The sequence below is a fragment of the Callospermophilus lateralis genome, chromosome 4 (genome assembly GCF_048772815.1).
Source record: "Callospermophilus lateralis isolate mCalLat2 chromosome 4, mCalLat2.hap1, whole genome shotgun sequence".
In the NCBI taxonomy this organism is placed as follows: Eukaryota; Metazoa; Chordata; class Mammalia; order Rodentia; family Sciuridae; genus Callospermophilus; species Callospermophilus lateralis.
Window position 1 is genome coordinate 107,688,535 of NC_135308.1, and position 17,153 is coordinate 107,705,687.

Consider the following 17,153-nt stretch of genomic DNA (forward strand, 5'->3'; position numbering starts at 1 on the left):
TACTATTTGTCCTCATTCACATAACATACTATTACCTGGTGGTTAAGAGATATGTAACTTATTAAAAATGCAGCAGATTTTTCATAAATGTTCTGAGTATTCAGATTTAATATTGCCTTGAGGAAGAGTCAGTAATTTATTTGAAGCATTCTTTTCAGGAAATGTTTAATGCCGTGGGATAGAACAGTTGAGGATGTCTCGTTTCTTTTTTTAAATACACTTGAATTTTAAATGCCTATCGAGATCAGGCAGACAAAATTCAGTTAATGGAGAAACCATAAAGCAAGTGGAAGCAGATTTAGAATGAAAATTTTTTCTTCCATAGGACTCTTTTCATGGCATCTTTGACATCCTTATTTCTTAGAGAGTAGATTAAGGGATTCAGCATAGGTGTGAACAAAATGTAACAGACTGAAGCCACTTTACGAAGCTCAGGGTTATTTGGAGGTGTGAGATACACAAAGGAGACAGTCCCATAAAGCAAACTGACTACCCCCAGATGGGAGGTACAGGTGGAGAAGGCTTTCTTTCTCCCTTCACTTGAGGGAATCTTCAAGACTGTGGACGCGATGTACATGTAAGATATTACAATAACAACTATCGTGGGTAAGATAATGAGGACAGCCAGACTAAATGACACCATCTTGTTGATAAATGTATTAGAACAGGAGATCTTTTCAATGGGGTTTGAATCACAGTAGAAATGATCAATCACTCGCGAGGCACAGAAAGACATGGAGAAGGTTACGCTGATTTGAAGGATGGAACTGACCCAGCCACAGAGATAGGAACCAGCCACCAACTGGATGCAGACACTTCTTGACATGCGGACACTGTAAAGAAGAGGGTTACAGATGGCAATGAAGCGGTCATAGGCCATGGCTGCCAGGACAAAGGCCTCTGTGACCATGAAAAGTGCATAAAGGAACAGCTGAGCCACACAACCTGCAAAGGATATGGTCTTTTTCTGAGACAGGATGTTGGCCATGGCTTTGGGTACAATAACAGTGGAGTAGGAGAGGTCAATGACGGAGAGGTTGCCTAGGAAGAAATACATTGGTGTGTTCAGCCGGGGATCCGTCACAATGATGCCAATCATGCTAAGGTTCCCCAGGAGAACCATCCCATAAATAATCAGGAATAGTAGAAAGAGGAGATTGTGGAGCTCTGGACGGACCCTGATGCCTACAAGAATGAAGTCAGTCACTTCTGAATGGTTGTCTCCTCCCTTGTCACCCATGGCAAACTTCTGCTTCAAAGTATAAGAGAAAGTCAACACATCAACCTTCCACTGTTAACTCTACTATAACAGAACTTCACACTACAGAACACTTTACAGTTGACATATGCTTTCATACCCATTGTTTATACACACCAGTGAACTAAGGATGAGAGCTATTTTGTTGCCTAAGGTAACACAACTAGCTACCAATGGAATTAAAACTCAAGGTCAAGTATTCTATGTCCAAGACTAGAATGAAATGGTTGGATGCTTCATTATGTCTTTCTACCTTTTTATATGACATGGCTTATGACATGTAATTTGTAAATAATATTTTCCAACTATTGAAGTCTGAACATTCCTTAAAAAAGGCACTTTCTTAATTCCTAAGAAAGATACCTCCTTAAATTTTAATTTACCACTTAATATTTATGATTTTTTGATAACACTTTTCTTCACCATAGTAATAAAAAATAAAGAAAGAAAAAAAAAGTATCTTAAAGTACCTTCCAAAGGAATATGAAATTTCTATCAAAAAGAGGTCTTGGCACTGCTGGTGGGACTGCAAATTGGTACAGCCAATTTGGAAAGCAGTATGGAGATTCCTTGGAAAACTGGGAATGGAACCACCATTTGACCCAGCTATTCCTTTTCTCGAACTATACCCAAAGGACCTAAAAACAGCATATTACAGGGACACAACCACATCAATGTTTGTAACAGCACAATTCACAACAGCTAAACTGTGGAGGCAACCTAGATGCCCTTCTGAAGATGAATGAATGAAAAAAAGTGGCATTTATACATAATGGAATATTACTCAGCAATAAAAAATAATAAGATCATGGCATTTTCAGGGAAATGGATAGCATTAGAGCAGATTATGCTAAGTGAAGTTAGTCAATCCCAAAAAACCAAATGCCAAATGTCTTCTCTGATATAAGGGGGGTGACTCAAAATGGGGTTGGGAGGGAGACCAAGGGAGGAAGATTACCTCTAGATAGGGAATAGGGGTGGGAGGGAAAAGGAGGGAGAAGGGGAATAGCATGGATGGTGAAAGGAGACTCTCATCATTATACAAAATATAGGTATAAAGATGTGAATTTGGTGTCAACATACCTTATATATAATCAGAGATATGATAAATTATTGTATAATGGTATATTAAGAATTATATTGTAAAATAAATAAATAAAAAGAGGTCTTGGCAACTGTGAATAAATTAGCAGGAAGTTAATTATTTTACTTAAGTCTTTTAAAATGCAAACAATCTTCAGCTCTTAAAACTAGTATAAATTTATAAATTTATTTAGATGCAAAAGCAAAATGTGAATGAGTCATTTATATTTTTTAATCCAGTGAAGTTTATTGATTTAGTCTCTCTACATAAATCTGTCAAGAAATTCATCAGAAACTTCTGAATTTGAGGGAAAAAATATAAGCTTCAAAGTAAGGAACCAATCAAAACCATTGACTGCACAAAAGATTATATTAGAGTAGAGAGCAAATTTTATCGAGCTCTTAACTTCACAGTAAGAGCTCAGTAGTTTTAAAAATAAATATGCATTAATTTCCTAGAGGTGTCCAAATTCACCTATTTGGATTTGGGCAACAATTTGAGCAACCAAAACAATTCTGGTTACTTTGAATATTTCTACTTTTTATTGAACATGAAGCTTCACACTTATTGTAAATTATCTGGCACTAAGGATAGTGCTATCATTTTCTTCTTTTGTAATGTGTAAACCATGTGTCATTAATCCTTTCAAGGAATAGTATAGATAACAATGCCAGGAAAAGCCTCCAAACTTTCTGGCCAAAATTGAAAGTCGTGGTAGGGGAGTAATCAAAATTAGAAGGTATGCCATTTCTCTTCTACTTTTCCTCCTTCAGTTGTAAAAGATTTAATTGTATTCTTGTTTTTTTCTATTGGCTACAAAAATTCCTCAAGACCCCAAGCCTTCATGAGCATTTTTCTCATTTTTTATTTGTTACCACTCCTAACAACTTTCTCAATAAAGGATATAAACATTAATTCCTATAAATTCAAATCAACATAAAAACAACTAAACTAAAATGATATTACTGTTCTCCATCTCCATCTTTACCCCTATGTTCCAGCACATAGTTGAAATCCATTAAAATGAGTTTATAATAATTTGGTTTTTTAAAAGACTTTTTAAAAAAGATGGACACAATTTGTTTTGTTTATTTTTTATGTGGTGCTGAGGATTGAACCCAGTACCTCACAAGTACGAGGCAAGTGCTCTACTGCTGAGCTAAAACCCCAGCTCCAATAATTTGGTTGTAATGAAGGAGATAAACTAGCTTTACAGGTTAAGATACATAAGAATGATTACATTTTATTCTGGAAGTTTGAAACTTTTTAGGCATAAAGCTGAAGAAATAATTTTAAGCCTCAGCCATCATGTGTTGGCTTGGAATGGGAAAGAAAATTTCTTTTAGAAAATAGAAAAGATTTTAAGACATGCTAAAATCATTTCTCTTTGTTTTACGGTGTCACAAGATTATGATTAACTTGATTGTAATTATCATTTCTCTTTAGTAATTATCATTACTAAAACATCAAATTTTATATCATGAAAATATGCTATGTTTTGTCAACAATATCTCAATAAAGCTTTGAAAGAGTCACAGTTTAATAGTTCTTGATTGATCTTATTTTTAAAAGCAAAGGAGAAAGAGAAGGTAGAGGAGAAGACAAAATCTTAAATTTTTATTCCCAATCAAATGCCACTTTATTGACCCGATGTCAACAAAAGAAACATAATTTTCAAGAATAATCCATTTTTATCTGTCTGACCATTCAATCATGTATTTTGCTAATATTGTAAAGCATGTGTTCTGTTCCAAGAATTACGTTTGGTACTGGATATGATGATTGACTGTAGTACTAACTTATGGCATGATATGATAAATGATGTGTAATGTTTATTATAACTGGTTTTAGTTCACTATTGAATGATCAATAATAAATAGATACCTTACTGCTAGCTTTTTAAAAAATATTAACTGAAAATGACAAAATTTTTGACTAAGAGGCTCCCTTTGTAAAGGTAGGCTTCTGAAGCCAACCTTAAGTTTAAATGGTTTGAAATATATACTATATGTCATGATTTTTGATACAGAAAATATAATCAAAGTATCTTTGAAGAAACACTATTTATTCTAACCTACAGTAATAGAATCTAGCAAAGCAATATTGTTTATTTCTTTCATGCAAAATTATAGAACAGAGACTATGAAAAGGTTTATTGCAATGAAGAAAGAATTATACTGTTGAATATGAAATAATTGAAATGAAGAAAATGGAAAATGTCTGTGGTTGTGAGGTTTTCTAAGCAGTGAAATGAGAAAGAATGAGATAATATCACTGTGACTATAATTTAAATATCAGTTATTGCATTCCCACTCTGATTTAGCCATAGTCTTCCTTCAAGCAATGAAATTTGAATTATCAAGGTTTCTTTTCGCTTTGATAATTTTTAACTTATGACATCACACATTTTGAAACTGGAGAAAAATTATATTAGAAGCATCTAGACAATGTTTTTTGCTATCTTCAAATATGATTAAAGTAGATAAATGTTTTATAATTATTCTTACCTGGATTAATATTTCTTTTCTGTCCCGTGAACTTCTTCACACAAAAACTTAGAGTTCTAAATCCTTTTTATTTCATTCTAAAAAGTATATTTGAAAAATTAAAACCATCAATGGCAATGCCCAAATTAAACATCTCATGATTTTTAATTCCCAATAAATAATAACCTCCATTGTCATGACTTGAGCATGTTTTTAGTGGTTTTGCCTAAGTCCATCATTTCCCGTTACCTGTTATTAAAGTGAGCTCTTTCTTCAAAATGATTCCATATAATATAAACCCGTTGCATTGACTTCCTGAACAGAGTGAAGATAATGAACTAGTAATCTCTTTTGTTTTCTTAGAAGATTATAACTATTTCTCTACCAAAATTTAACAAGCGCCAATGAATCTATGAAGCCAAACTGAAAATCTCTCCCCTCCATGCTGCCATTTCACAGGCCTTAGAATAAAGATGGGGGGACATGGAAATTTAAGATGGGCAACAAGATTGCCGGAGCCCAGATGATCTCAAAAATAGCAGCCCAAATCCGTGGCAGTCTTAGTTTTTGCTGACTCCATGAAACTGTTGCAGAGAATTGCAGCATAGAGGTTTTCAGAACTTTAGAAGAAAAGTTCCTCTGAGAGAAGGTTAAAAAGTAAATCAATTATAATTTCATAACAAGACCAAACTTCAGGGCCCTCCCATGAGGACCACACACGGAGCAAACACTGTGATCTCTTCACTTGTGGAATGCTCCTGGGACAATCACAAAGTTATTTTGGACAAGACTCCTTGTTAGAAGTTTTTTCCTTGCTATTAAGCTAAAGTTTGCTTCTCTGTAACTTCTACCTATCTCATTGCCAGAGCTTCTACTCAATATTCTGTTTTTGAAGCTACACTGAAATACTTCTATTTTATCCTTTGACATATTTTCAGACTTTTAAAAGACCCTTTTGGCCCATAGTCTTTCATTTCCAGATTTAACCTGCTTAATTTCTATTAGGATTTCCTTTTCACAGCAACTGAATAACTTCTATCTTGCTGATAGACCCAAAAGCATATATACTGCCAATATTTTACATCAGGCTGAATGCAGTCTGTTCAGTTGGAATTCAGTTCAGTTGGAATATCACTGTCTAATTACTTGTGATTTATACTTCACTTAAAGCATATGAGACTAAAAGGTTTTTTTGTTGTTGTGGGCCCTTTTAATATCTTGTAGTCAAAAGAAACCTTCAGTTTTGCTTTTGTCTTATCTTGGTCTCCTATGAATCACTACTAAACCAGATGTTCCCCTATTCTGGTTTTGTGATTGATCCTATATTACCTTCCTTCTGACTATTCCTTCTCAGTTCTCAGTATTTTTTTATTTACCTTTTAGACTATTGGTTTTATATTATATTTCTGTTATAAAAATTAGTGTTATGTACTTGTGGGTCCTTCCAGTTTTATTAGTGAGTGCTACATGTTTTTGGATGTAAGGAAGTTTTAATGTATTCCAAGCCTTGTGGTATGTATCCATGATTACAAAATTAATATATGACATGAACTTTTATGTACTAGTCATTTTGCCTGTGTGTCACCTGACTATCACAAATCCAGACAATAAATTTTTCATATTCCAGCTTCATATATAAGCTCTTCACAATCTTGCTTTAAAGCATGCATTTCCAGTTTCTGGAACTATCTCTTCCCCATCCCAGTTTGAGATACCACTCCCTTTGCCTGAGCATACCTTGCAGTTCCTGGGCTTCTGCTGTTACTGTGCTGTTACTAATGCATTCCTTTTATTGCCTGAGTATTTTTCCTGCCTTATTGTTACTTCTATAATAAAATTACTTATTAATGCCACAAAAATACCTCTACATTCTTTTCTTGGTGTGTTCACTTAACTTAAAATATTGCAAATTGGGCTATTACTGTCTAAATTGTAACTTCCATGAAGTCAGCTGAGAAGCTCCACTTGACACCCATTCATATTGCTCAGGGTAGGCTCAGTACATTGATTTAAATCAGTCTTCCTGCTTTCTCCTTCACTCCGCTTGTAAATCCTACCAACATCTGAGATTCAGTTCAGATCTCTTCAGAATTACCACTGTCTTGCTATAGTAGCCCTGTTGCCACCACCTCCTCTTACTCTTTTTAATGCAATTGTAGTCATTAATAGTAGCACCTGTTTATACTTTGATTATTTCATACTTTTCATTTTATATTACCAGCTAAATAAGAATTGTAAATTTAGACCTTGCTTGCAGATTTATCCGTATTTCCTACAGATAAAACTGTAGATAAAATATAGTATTAGTATATAAGCTAATGTAATGGATATTTTGGTACAGAAATGATATATAGCTAATATAAAATTATATCATGGCATACCATGATGCAAAATTCACAAAAAGGTGAACATCTCTATCACAGTGTGTAACACACTGCATGTATATGGCTTACTAAAGGGAGGAAGCTTGCAATGGGACAAGAGGTCCAAGCTTCAGTTCTCCTGCCTTACCTAGGGATTCATCTCTCCATAATTAGGGTGCAAAGAGAACAGGAATTCTTGTTGGAAGGATACTATTAATAATATCCATCATTACTGTTTTCTTCCAGGTTAATTTGGGAAATGACTATTTCATGACTGGATGTTTTGTAGGTTCTTAAAAAACCCTCCCTAATTTCTGAGCCTTTTCTACTCAATGGCTCCCTATGTGAGAATAATTGTTTTATATTCCTACCTTGCTTTGTTCTGTCTCAGTATTTAGAAATGTTGGTATAACCACTATCCACTATCTAGGATGTGCTATCAGGATCTTCTGGAACTAGCTCTGGTCCATCATCTTTTCATGGTACTTCACCTGAAAGTCAATGTCTATATCCTGAAACATTAGTAGTATCTAAGACCTGTGTGGTTCTTCTTTAACACAAGAACCCAAGAGTAACTCAATTTAATCTGGATTTTTAAAATAAGAAAGCAAAGTTTAGATGCTTGGACACTGATGATTCTTTTTTTATAGTTAAGAAGAAGAGATCGTTTTATTCTATGAATCTGGGGTCTATTCATATTAACTACATCCTTTACAAGTAGTATCAGAAGAAGAAACTAAGAAAAACAATTTTGTAATACAGTCATCGTGTAGTTTTGGCATCAGTGGAGATTTCCCAGGAGAACTTCAGTTTTAGAAGTTAGATTTGACTTAGCACAGAAAAAGTTACTCAACACCTGCCTAGTAGTTTATGAACCATTTGGCACTTTTGAGTAGGGATGACACATGCAAGAAACACACTTCTCCATCAATGGTGCCCTTACAAGTTCTCTTCTACAAGTTTTAACATTTACAACTACAACACAAAAACTTCCTTCATTATCAGTCCCATCCAACTATCCCAGAATCTCCCCACTGGGATTTATTATTCTGTATTGGTTTCAGGCAGAAATAGTTTGCATTAAGATTTAACTTTAATGAATTTGTAGGTAATTTTTTTGCTGCTCCATTTGGCACAGTGCCTTGCAGACCTAGTGAAGTTTTGGCTTTAGTTAGTGTCACTGCTACAATTATTTCCTAATTGTCATTATAAGAGTAGAAACAAAGAGTAGAATACCATGATTAAGCAAAGTTTGTCTGAAAACACTTTCAATCTACAATAACTTTTTCATACAGTTTTTTTTTTCACTCAAAGCAATTGGGAACAAAATAGAATTAAAGAATCTTTAGATAAGTAGATGTCTTTTATAAATCTAGAGAGTTCCTTCTAATTTCTTTTCTTAATCCCTAGGCTAGATGTAGTTGGAAACATGCCTAAGAACAACTATGATGATTCATAATTTACTAGAATTCAATATATATTTGTGGAAAATATTTATATAAAATATATATAAACATAAACAGACATAAGTAGTGAAATTTGGAAACATCTATAATACACAGAAACATAAATTTTTTCAGAATAAGGAAAAGGTCTTAATGAGAATGATATTGTCATCTGGCTTCCAAAAGGCTATAGTAAAAGAACTGAGCCAAGAACTTAGGCCAATGGATCATGTAATAGTTTCAGGATGACCTATGATAAGATGGTTAGCCCCCTTAAACTTGGGTTCTCTATATTTAATCCCAGATGACTATGATGATTAAATGGGTCATTGTATCTCACACATTCCCAGGACTGCCATAAAGATGGTAAGTGCACTATCAGTATTGTCCCCAAAGCCTACAGTTAACATATTTTAATGGAGAAGACCAAAAAGATAAAGGTGTACAGATTGGGCGAGGAAATATAAATGTCTGTATTCACACATGATATAGCTGTGTATATAAAAAGTCCTAAGGAATTCTCACCCTCCCCCAACTCCCCAAAAAACTGCTAAAACTAAAAGATGAATTTAGCAAGGTCTTGGGATAAAAATTAATATATAAAAATCAATGTAGCTTTATATATCAAAACAAATAATTGCAAAATAAAATTAAATAAAAACAAAATTATTTATAATATCAAAATAAAAAACTCTTAGGTATACATTTATTTGAAAACATTTAAGGTTTTTCACATTTAAAATTACAAAATATTGCTAAAGGAACCTAAATAAATGGAAATATTATATATATAATTTATGTGAATTTAAATAATTAATATTAAAATATCAAATCTCCCCAAATTGATCTATAATTTAACATTATCAGAATAAGAATTCTAAGAAGATATTTACTTAAATTACTTTTAATTAACTACCAAATATGAAAATATATTATAAAATTACAATAATCAGGCTACAATGTAAAACAACATTGATAAAGCATTACTCTTTTGTATGCTGATTTATGTCCTTTGGATATCAACTGAGGAGTTAGATAGCTGGGTCAAATGGTGGTTCCATTCCAAGTTTTCTTAGGAATCTCCATATTGATTTCCAGAGTAGTTGCACCAATTTTCAATCCCATCAGCAATGTATGAGTGTAACTTTTCCCCCACATTCTCACCAACATTTATTGTCGCTTGTTTTCTTGATAATTGCCATTCTGACTAGAGTGAGATGAAATCCTAGAGTAGTTTTGATTTGCACTCATCTAATTGCTAGAGATGTTGAACATTTTTTCGTATATTTGTTCATCAGTTGCATATCTTACTCTGTGAAGGGTCTATCTTAAGCCCATTTATTAATTGGGTTTGTGGGTTTTGGGGGTTTTGTTTGTTTGTTTTGTTGGTGTTTAGTTTTTTTGAGTTCTTTATATGTCCTGGATATTAGTGCTCTATCTGATGTGCATATAGTAAAGATGTTCTCCCACTCTGTGGGCATTCTCTCCAAATCATTGATTGTTTCCTTTGCTGAGAAGAAGCTATTTAGTTTGAATCCATCCCATTTGCTAATTCTTGATTTTATTTCTTCCACTTTAGGAGTCTGGTTAAGGAAGCCAGGTCCTCAGCTGACATGATGTAGATTTGGGCCTACATTTTCTTCTATTAGGCCCAGGGTCTCTGGTCTAATTCCTAGGTCCTTGACCCACTTTGAATTGAGTTTTGTGCCGGATGAGAGATAGGGCTTTCATTTCATTTTGCTACATATGGATTTCCAGTTTTTTGAGCACCATTTGTTGAAGAGGCTATATTTTCTCCAATGTATGTTTTTGGAAACTTTGTCTAGCATAAGATAACTGTATTTAGGTAGGTTTATCTCTGTATCTTCTATTCTGTACCATTGGTCTACATGTCTATTTTAGTGTCAATACCACATCAATGTTTATAGCAGCTCAATTCGCAATAGCTAAACTATGGAACCAACCTTGATGCCCTTCAACAGATGAATGGATAAAGAAAATGTGGCATATATACATAATGGACTATTACTCAGCCTTAAAGAAGAATAAAATTATGGCATTTGTAGGTAAATGAATGGAGCTGGAGAATATCATGCTAAGTGAAATAAGCAAATCCCCAAAACCCAAAGTCTGGATGTTTTCTTTGATATGTGGATACTGATCCAAAATGGGGAGGGGGCTAGGGAAAAATGGAGGAACTTAGTGTTGGGCAGAGGAGAATGAAGGGAGGGGAGGAGGTACAGGGGTGAGAAGAACCATGGAATGGGGGTAGGCATTTTCACTCTATGTACATGTATGATTGCATGAATGGTGTGACTCTGCATTGCATTCAGCCAGAGAAATGAGAAATTGTGCTCCATTTTGCATTCCGCTGCATTCCGCTGTCACATATAACTGATTAGAACAAATAAAAAAAATTAAAAATAAATAAATAAAACATTACTCTAAAACAACAACAAACTAGAAGAAAGTGACAGAAACAACTCCAAATACATATTGTATTACTTTTAAACAAATGTGCCAAGACTATTCAATAGCAAATAGGACAACCTTTTAAACAAAGTGTGATGGGGCAACTGGATAACATATAGAATAAAATTAACTTTGATTAAACCAAATTATTTTAAGGTAAGTAATAAACTTAAACCAAAAACTAATATTATCAGTCCTCTGGAAGGAAACATAGGACAATATCTTTGTTGCCCTGTATTTTTCAAAAATATCTTAGAATTTGAAAAAAACCCACTAACTTTATTATTAGAAAAAATTAAAATTGCAATTAATCAAAATTAAAATATCCTGCTTTATGGAAGACATTATTAATAAAATATAAAAACAATATAACAACTAGGAAAATACATATTTCTTTCAAAGAATTAATATCTAGAATACATGAAAAAAAAACTCGTCCTTTTTGAAAATAATCCAGAAACATATTAATTTGATTTCAGGGAAACAGTAACATTGAAAAATAAGCCTACCATAACACACAAGTGTGCACCATGAAACCTTTGCTCAGCCTTTTTCCCAGAACACACATTACTCTGCAGGGCAACTGCATAGTAATAATGAAAGACATAATCAAACATTCTTAGGCAACACCAAAAATAGCCCCTAATAATTAAAAATTCTTGAAAACACAAAATATGCCTGTGTTCTGTTGGTCAGACTTATGGTAGTGAGGTGATGAATGGTATGGGAATCCATGTTAATGCTATCTCCACTGGATCCCTAAAACTATCCAATAATTTTCTGGAGTTCTTAATGGAAGAGACACCTCACCAACTGAAAAAAAAAATACTCTGTCTCTCAACTCTTGAGGGGCAAGGAGTTATTTTGGATAAAAGGTCAAGTAGCTGCTTAATTTGAAATGTTAAAAAAATGGGGGGCAGGATATAGAAAAAACTCTGATCTCTCAAAGTTCTATAGGCAGCAACCAAGCTGAGAACCTACCCCAGTGTCTGGACTTCTCAGGATCAGCCAAGAAATCTCCTTTTATATTACATCCAGTGGTAAGTGCTAGGGAACTGTACACTGGATACAAATTAGACAGTGATGGCCACAAGAAGACATTACCAGGAGGGGCTGTGATCATTCCCAATGTTGTCACCCCACCAAGCAAAGCTAGACAAGGTCAAACTAAGACCTTGTCATCAATTATCAAAAATAGAGATAGCTATTAGTTTTCATATCTACATATGTTTAATTTTGTATGTTAAATTTTCTTTTTCATTTTTCTCTATTTAGAAATCATTAGAGGAGTTTTGTTGGTTTGTTTCACTTTGGCTTTATAGTTTGTTTTGAGCTTTGCTAGAATAATTCCTTGGTGTCAGCAGATTCACACATTTGAAAATAGGCATATTGGGCAAGACTCTCAAAATGTGGACATTTTTTCTTTATTTTAGTTCTCTGACATTAATTTAGCCCCTTCTAAAAGTCTGCTCACTACTTTTTATTTAAATATTTTTTTAACAATTTTCATTTGTAAAACCCAAGTGTGTGTGTGTGTGTGTGTGTGTGTGTGTGTGTATATATATATATATGTCCAGGATCACAAACTGTAAACCCTTTTACAAACCTACTGAGTATATTGTAGATAATAATTGAATTCACCAATTCTCTACATTGTGACCAAACTGTAAACGTCTTAATAGCAAACATTTGTTTTTAGGGTGTATATTGGGATCTGATAACATTGTCCTGCACCTCAGAGGAGAGGTATTGAATCCCTATGGGAAACTATAAGCCTATGGAGTAAAAACAGTAACATCTCAGATCCACAGTGCTATAAGGGAAAGTTCCCCAAACATATCAAGATAGCACATTATTAGAATCCATGGCCAGCACAGCAGAAGACAGGACAGAGAAAGAGTTTAGGTTGTTGTACATGATTAAAATGTTCTGTGAATTAAGGGATGACACAAGAGAGCAAATACAGGCAGCAAAAGATCATTTCGACAAAGAGCTACATAAACAAACACAGGAAGCAAAAGATTAGTTCAATAGGGAGATAGAGGTTCTAAAAACAAAACAAAACAAACAAACAAACAAACAAACAAAACCAAAAAGAAATCTTTGAAATGAAAGAAACAATAAACCAAATTAAAACCTCAATTGAAAGCATCAATAACAGATTAGACCATTTGGAAGATAGGACCTCAGACAATAAAGACAAAATATATAATATTGAAAAGAATGTAGACAACACAGTGTAAATGGTAAGAAACCATGAGCAGAACATTCAAGAAATATGGGATACCATAAAAAGACCAAATTTAGGAGTTACTGGGATAGAGGAGAGAATAGAGTTCCAAACCAAAGGATTGAGCAATTTATTCAATGAAATAATGTCAGAAACTTTTCCAAATATGAAGAATGAATTGGAAAACCAAATTCAAGAGGCTTACAGGATGCCAAATGTACAAAATCACAATAGAACCACTCCAAGGCACATTACAATGAAAATGCCTAACATATAGAATAAGGAGAGAAATTTTAAAAGCCATGAGGGAAAGGAATCAGATTACATGATGAAATGAATTAGTTTACATGCAGATTTTTCATCCCAGACCCTGAAAAAACTAGAAGATCCTGGAACAACATATATCAAGCTCTGAAAGAAAATGGATGCTAACCAAGAATTTTATATTCAGCAAAATTAAGCTTTGATGATGAAATAAAAATCTTCCACAATAAACAAAAGTTAAAAGAATTTACAACTCGAAAACCTGCACCACATAACATCCTGGGAAAAATATTCCATGAAGAGAAATTGAAAAACAACAGCAAAGGGAGGTATTACACTAAAGGACAAACTAATCAAAGGAGAAACCAAGTCAAGTTAAATATCCCCCCCCAAAAAAATATGGCAGGGAATACAAATCATGTCACAATAATAACCCTGAATGTTAATGGATTAAATTCACTAATCAAAAGACATAGATTGCTGATTGGATTTAAAAAAAATCAGTCTTGCTGACTCCAAGAGACTCACCTTATAGGAAAAAACATCCACAGACTGAAGGTGAAATGTTGAGAAAAATATCATTCTCAGGGACTGTGGAAGCAAGCAGGGTTCTCCATCCTCATATCAAATAAAATAGACTTCAAGTTAATCAAAAGGGATAAAGAAGGATATTTCATACTGTTTAAGGGAAGCATTCATCAATAAGATATTACAATTATAAATATATATATTTCAAAAAATTGGGCATCTATGTTCATCAAACAAACTCTTCTCAAGTTCAAGAGTCACATAGATCACAACACAATGATTCTGGGTGACTTTAACAAACCTCTTTCATCACTAGGTAGATATTCCAAACAAAAGCTGAACAAAGAAACTATAGAACTCAATAATACAATCAATAACTTAGACTTAACTGACATATATAGAATATTTCATCCTTCCATGAGAGAATAAACTTTCTTCTCAGCAGCACATGGATTTTTCTCTAAAATAAACCACATACTATGCCACAAAGCAACTCTTAGCAAATATAAAAAACTAGAGATACTACCCTGCATTCTATCAGATAATAATGGAATGAAATTAGAAATCAATGATAAAATAAAAAATGAAAGCTACTCCAACACCTGGAGACTAAATAATATGCTATAGAATAAACAATGGTTTACAAAAGACATCTAGGAGGAGATTAGAAAATTCTTAGAGGTGAATGAGAACATAAAATGTATTGAAATCTCTGGCACAGTATGAAAGCAGTTCTAAGGGGAAAGTTCATTGTATGTATTTCAGTCCTTAAAAGAAGACAAAGTCAGCAAATAAATGCCTTAACATTACATCTCAAAGCCCTAGAAAAAAAGAACAAATCTACACCAAAAGCAGTAGAAAATGGCATATAACTAAAATCAGAGCTGAAATCAATGAAATTGAAACAAAGAAACAATTGAAAAAATTGACAAAACATAAAGTTGCTTCTTTGAAAAAATAAATAAAATTGGCAAACAATTAGTCACCTAATGAAGAGAAGGAGTGAGTACACTCAAATTACTAACATATATGATGAAAAGGAAATATCAAAACAGACACTACAGAAATACAAAATATAATTAGAAATTATTTTGAAAACTAGTACTACAATAAAATAGAAGATATCAAAGGAATTGGCATATTTCTAGAGTCATATGATTTGCCCAAATTGAATCAGGATGATATATACAATTTGAAAAAATAAATTTCAAGCAATGAAACAGAAGACGCCATCAGAAGCTTACCAACCAAGAAAAACTCAGGACCAGATGGATACACAGCCAAGTTCTATAAAACCTTTAAAGAAGAATACCAAAAGTCTTCAATTTATTTCAGGAAATAGAAAAAGAGAGAGCACTTCCAAACTCATTCTATGAGGCCAATATCACCCTGATTTCAAAACCAGTAGACACATCAAAGAAAAAAACTTCAGGCCAATATCTCTAATGAATATAGGTACAAAAATTCTCAATAAAATTCTGGAAAATTGAATACAAAAACATATCATAAAGGTAATGCACCATGATCAAGTGGGATTCATCCCAGGAATGCAAGATTAGTTCAACATACAGTAATCAATAAATGTAATTCATCACATCAATAGACTTAAAGATAAGAACCATATGATCATATCAATAGATGCAGAAAAAGCATTCACCACTTCATGTTCAAAACACTAGAAAAACTAGGAAAAACAGGAACATATCTCAACATTTTGAAAGCTATCTATGCTAAGCCTGAGGCCAACATCATTCTAAATGAAGACAAATTGAAAGCACTCCCTCTAAAAACTGGAAGAAGACAGGGATGCCCTCTTTCACCACTTCCATTTAACAGTTCTTGACAACTCTAGCCAGAGCAATTAGGCAAATAAAAGAAATTAAAGTGATACAAATAGGAAAAAAAAGAACTCAAATTAGCATTATTTGCTGACAATATGATTCTATACCTAGAAGACCCCAAAAAATTCCACCAGAAAACTTCTAGAATTTGGCATGGTAGCAGAATACAAAATCAACACCCATAAATCAAAGTCATTTCTGTATATCAGTGACAAATCCTCTGAAAGGGAAATGAGGAAAACCACCCCATTTATAATAGCCTTAAAAAAATACTTGGGAATCAATCTAACAAAAGAGGTGAAAGACCTCTATAACAAAAACTACAGAACACTAAAGAAAGAAATTAAAGAAGATCTTAGAAGATGGAAAGATCTCCCTTGTTCTTGGATAGGCAGAAATAATATTTTCAAAATGACCATACTACCAAAAGCATTATACAGATTTAATGCAATTCCAATCAGAATCCAAATGACATTCCTCATAGAAGTAGAAAAGCAATCATGAAATTCATCTGGAAAAGTAAGAGACCCAGAATAGCTAAAGCAATCCTTAGCAGGAAGAGTGAAGCAGGTAGCATCACTATACCAGACCTTAAACTATATTATAGAGGAATAGTAACAAAAACAGCATGGCATTGGCACCAAAACAGACTGGTAGACCAATGGTACAGAATAGAGTACACAGAGACTAACCCACAAAATTACAATTACCTTATATTAGACAAAGGTGCCAAAAACATACATTAGAGAAAAGATATCATCTTCAACAAATGATGCTGGGATAATTGGAAATCCATATGCAACAAAATGAAATTAATCTCCTATCTCCTACCAGGCACAAATCTCAACTCAAAGTGGATCAAGGATATAGGAATTAAATCAGAGACCTGCATCTACTAGAAGAAAAAATGGGCCCAAATCTCCATCATATCAGATTAGTGCCTTAATCTACTTCCTTAACCAGACTCCTATAGTGCAAGAATTAAAATCAAGAATTAATAAATGGGATGGATTCAAACTAAGAAGCTTCTTCTTGGGGAAAAAAATTGGTGAGGTGAATAGTAACCTAGAGCTTGGAAGCAAATTTTTACCCCTCACACATCAGATAGAGCACTAATCTCTAAGGTATATAAAGAACTCGAAAAGCTATACTCTGAAATAACAAACAACCCAATCAATAAAT

The 17,153-nt window shown here is 33.5% G+C and overlaps 1 protein-coding gene across 1 annotated transcript in view; it reads right to left on the reverse strand.

Annotated features, from left to right (window-relative positions):
- Positions 1–298: 298 nt before the first annotated feature.
- LOC143398462 (olfactory receptor 9K2-like) overlaps positions 299–17,153 on the reverse strand; it is a 32,263-nt gene continuing 15,408 nt past the window's right edge. The window contains exons 2-3 of the mRNA XM_076855380.1: positions 4,850–4,912; positions 299–1,041 (exon numbers count right to left, since the gene is read on the reverse strand). Of these exons, the coding sequence (XP_076711495.1) occupies positions 299–1,041; positions 4,850–4,912 (806 nt within the window). The remainder of the gene's footprint in view (positions 1,042–4,849; positions 4,913–17,153) is intronic.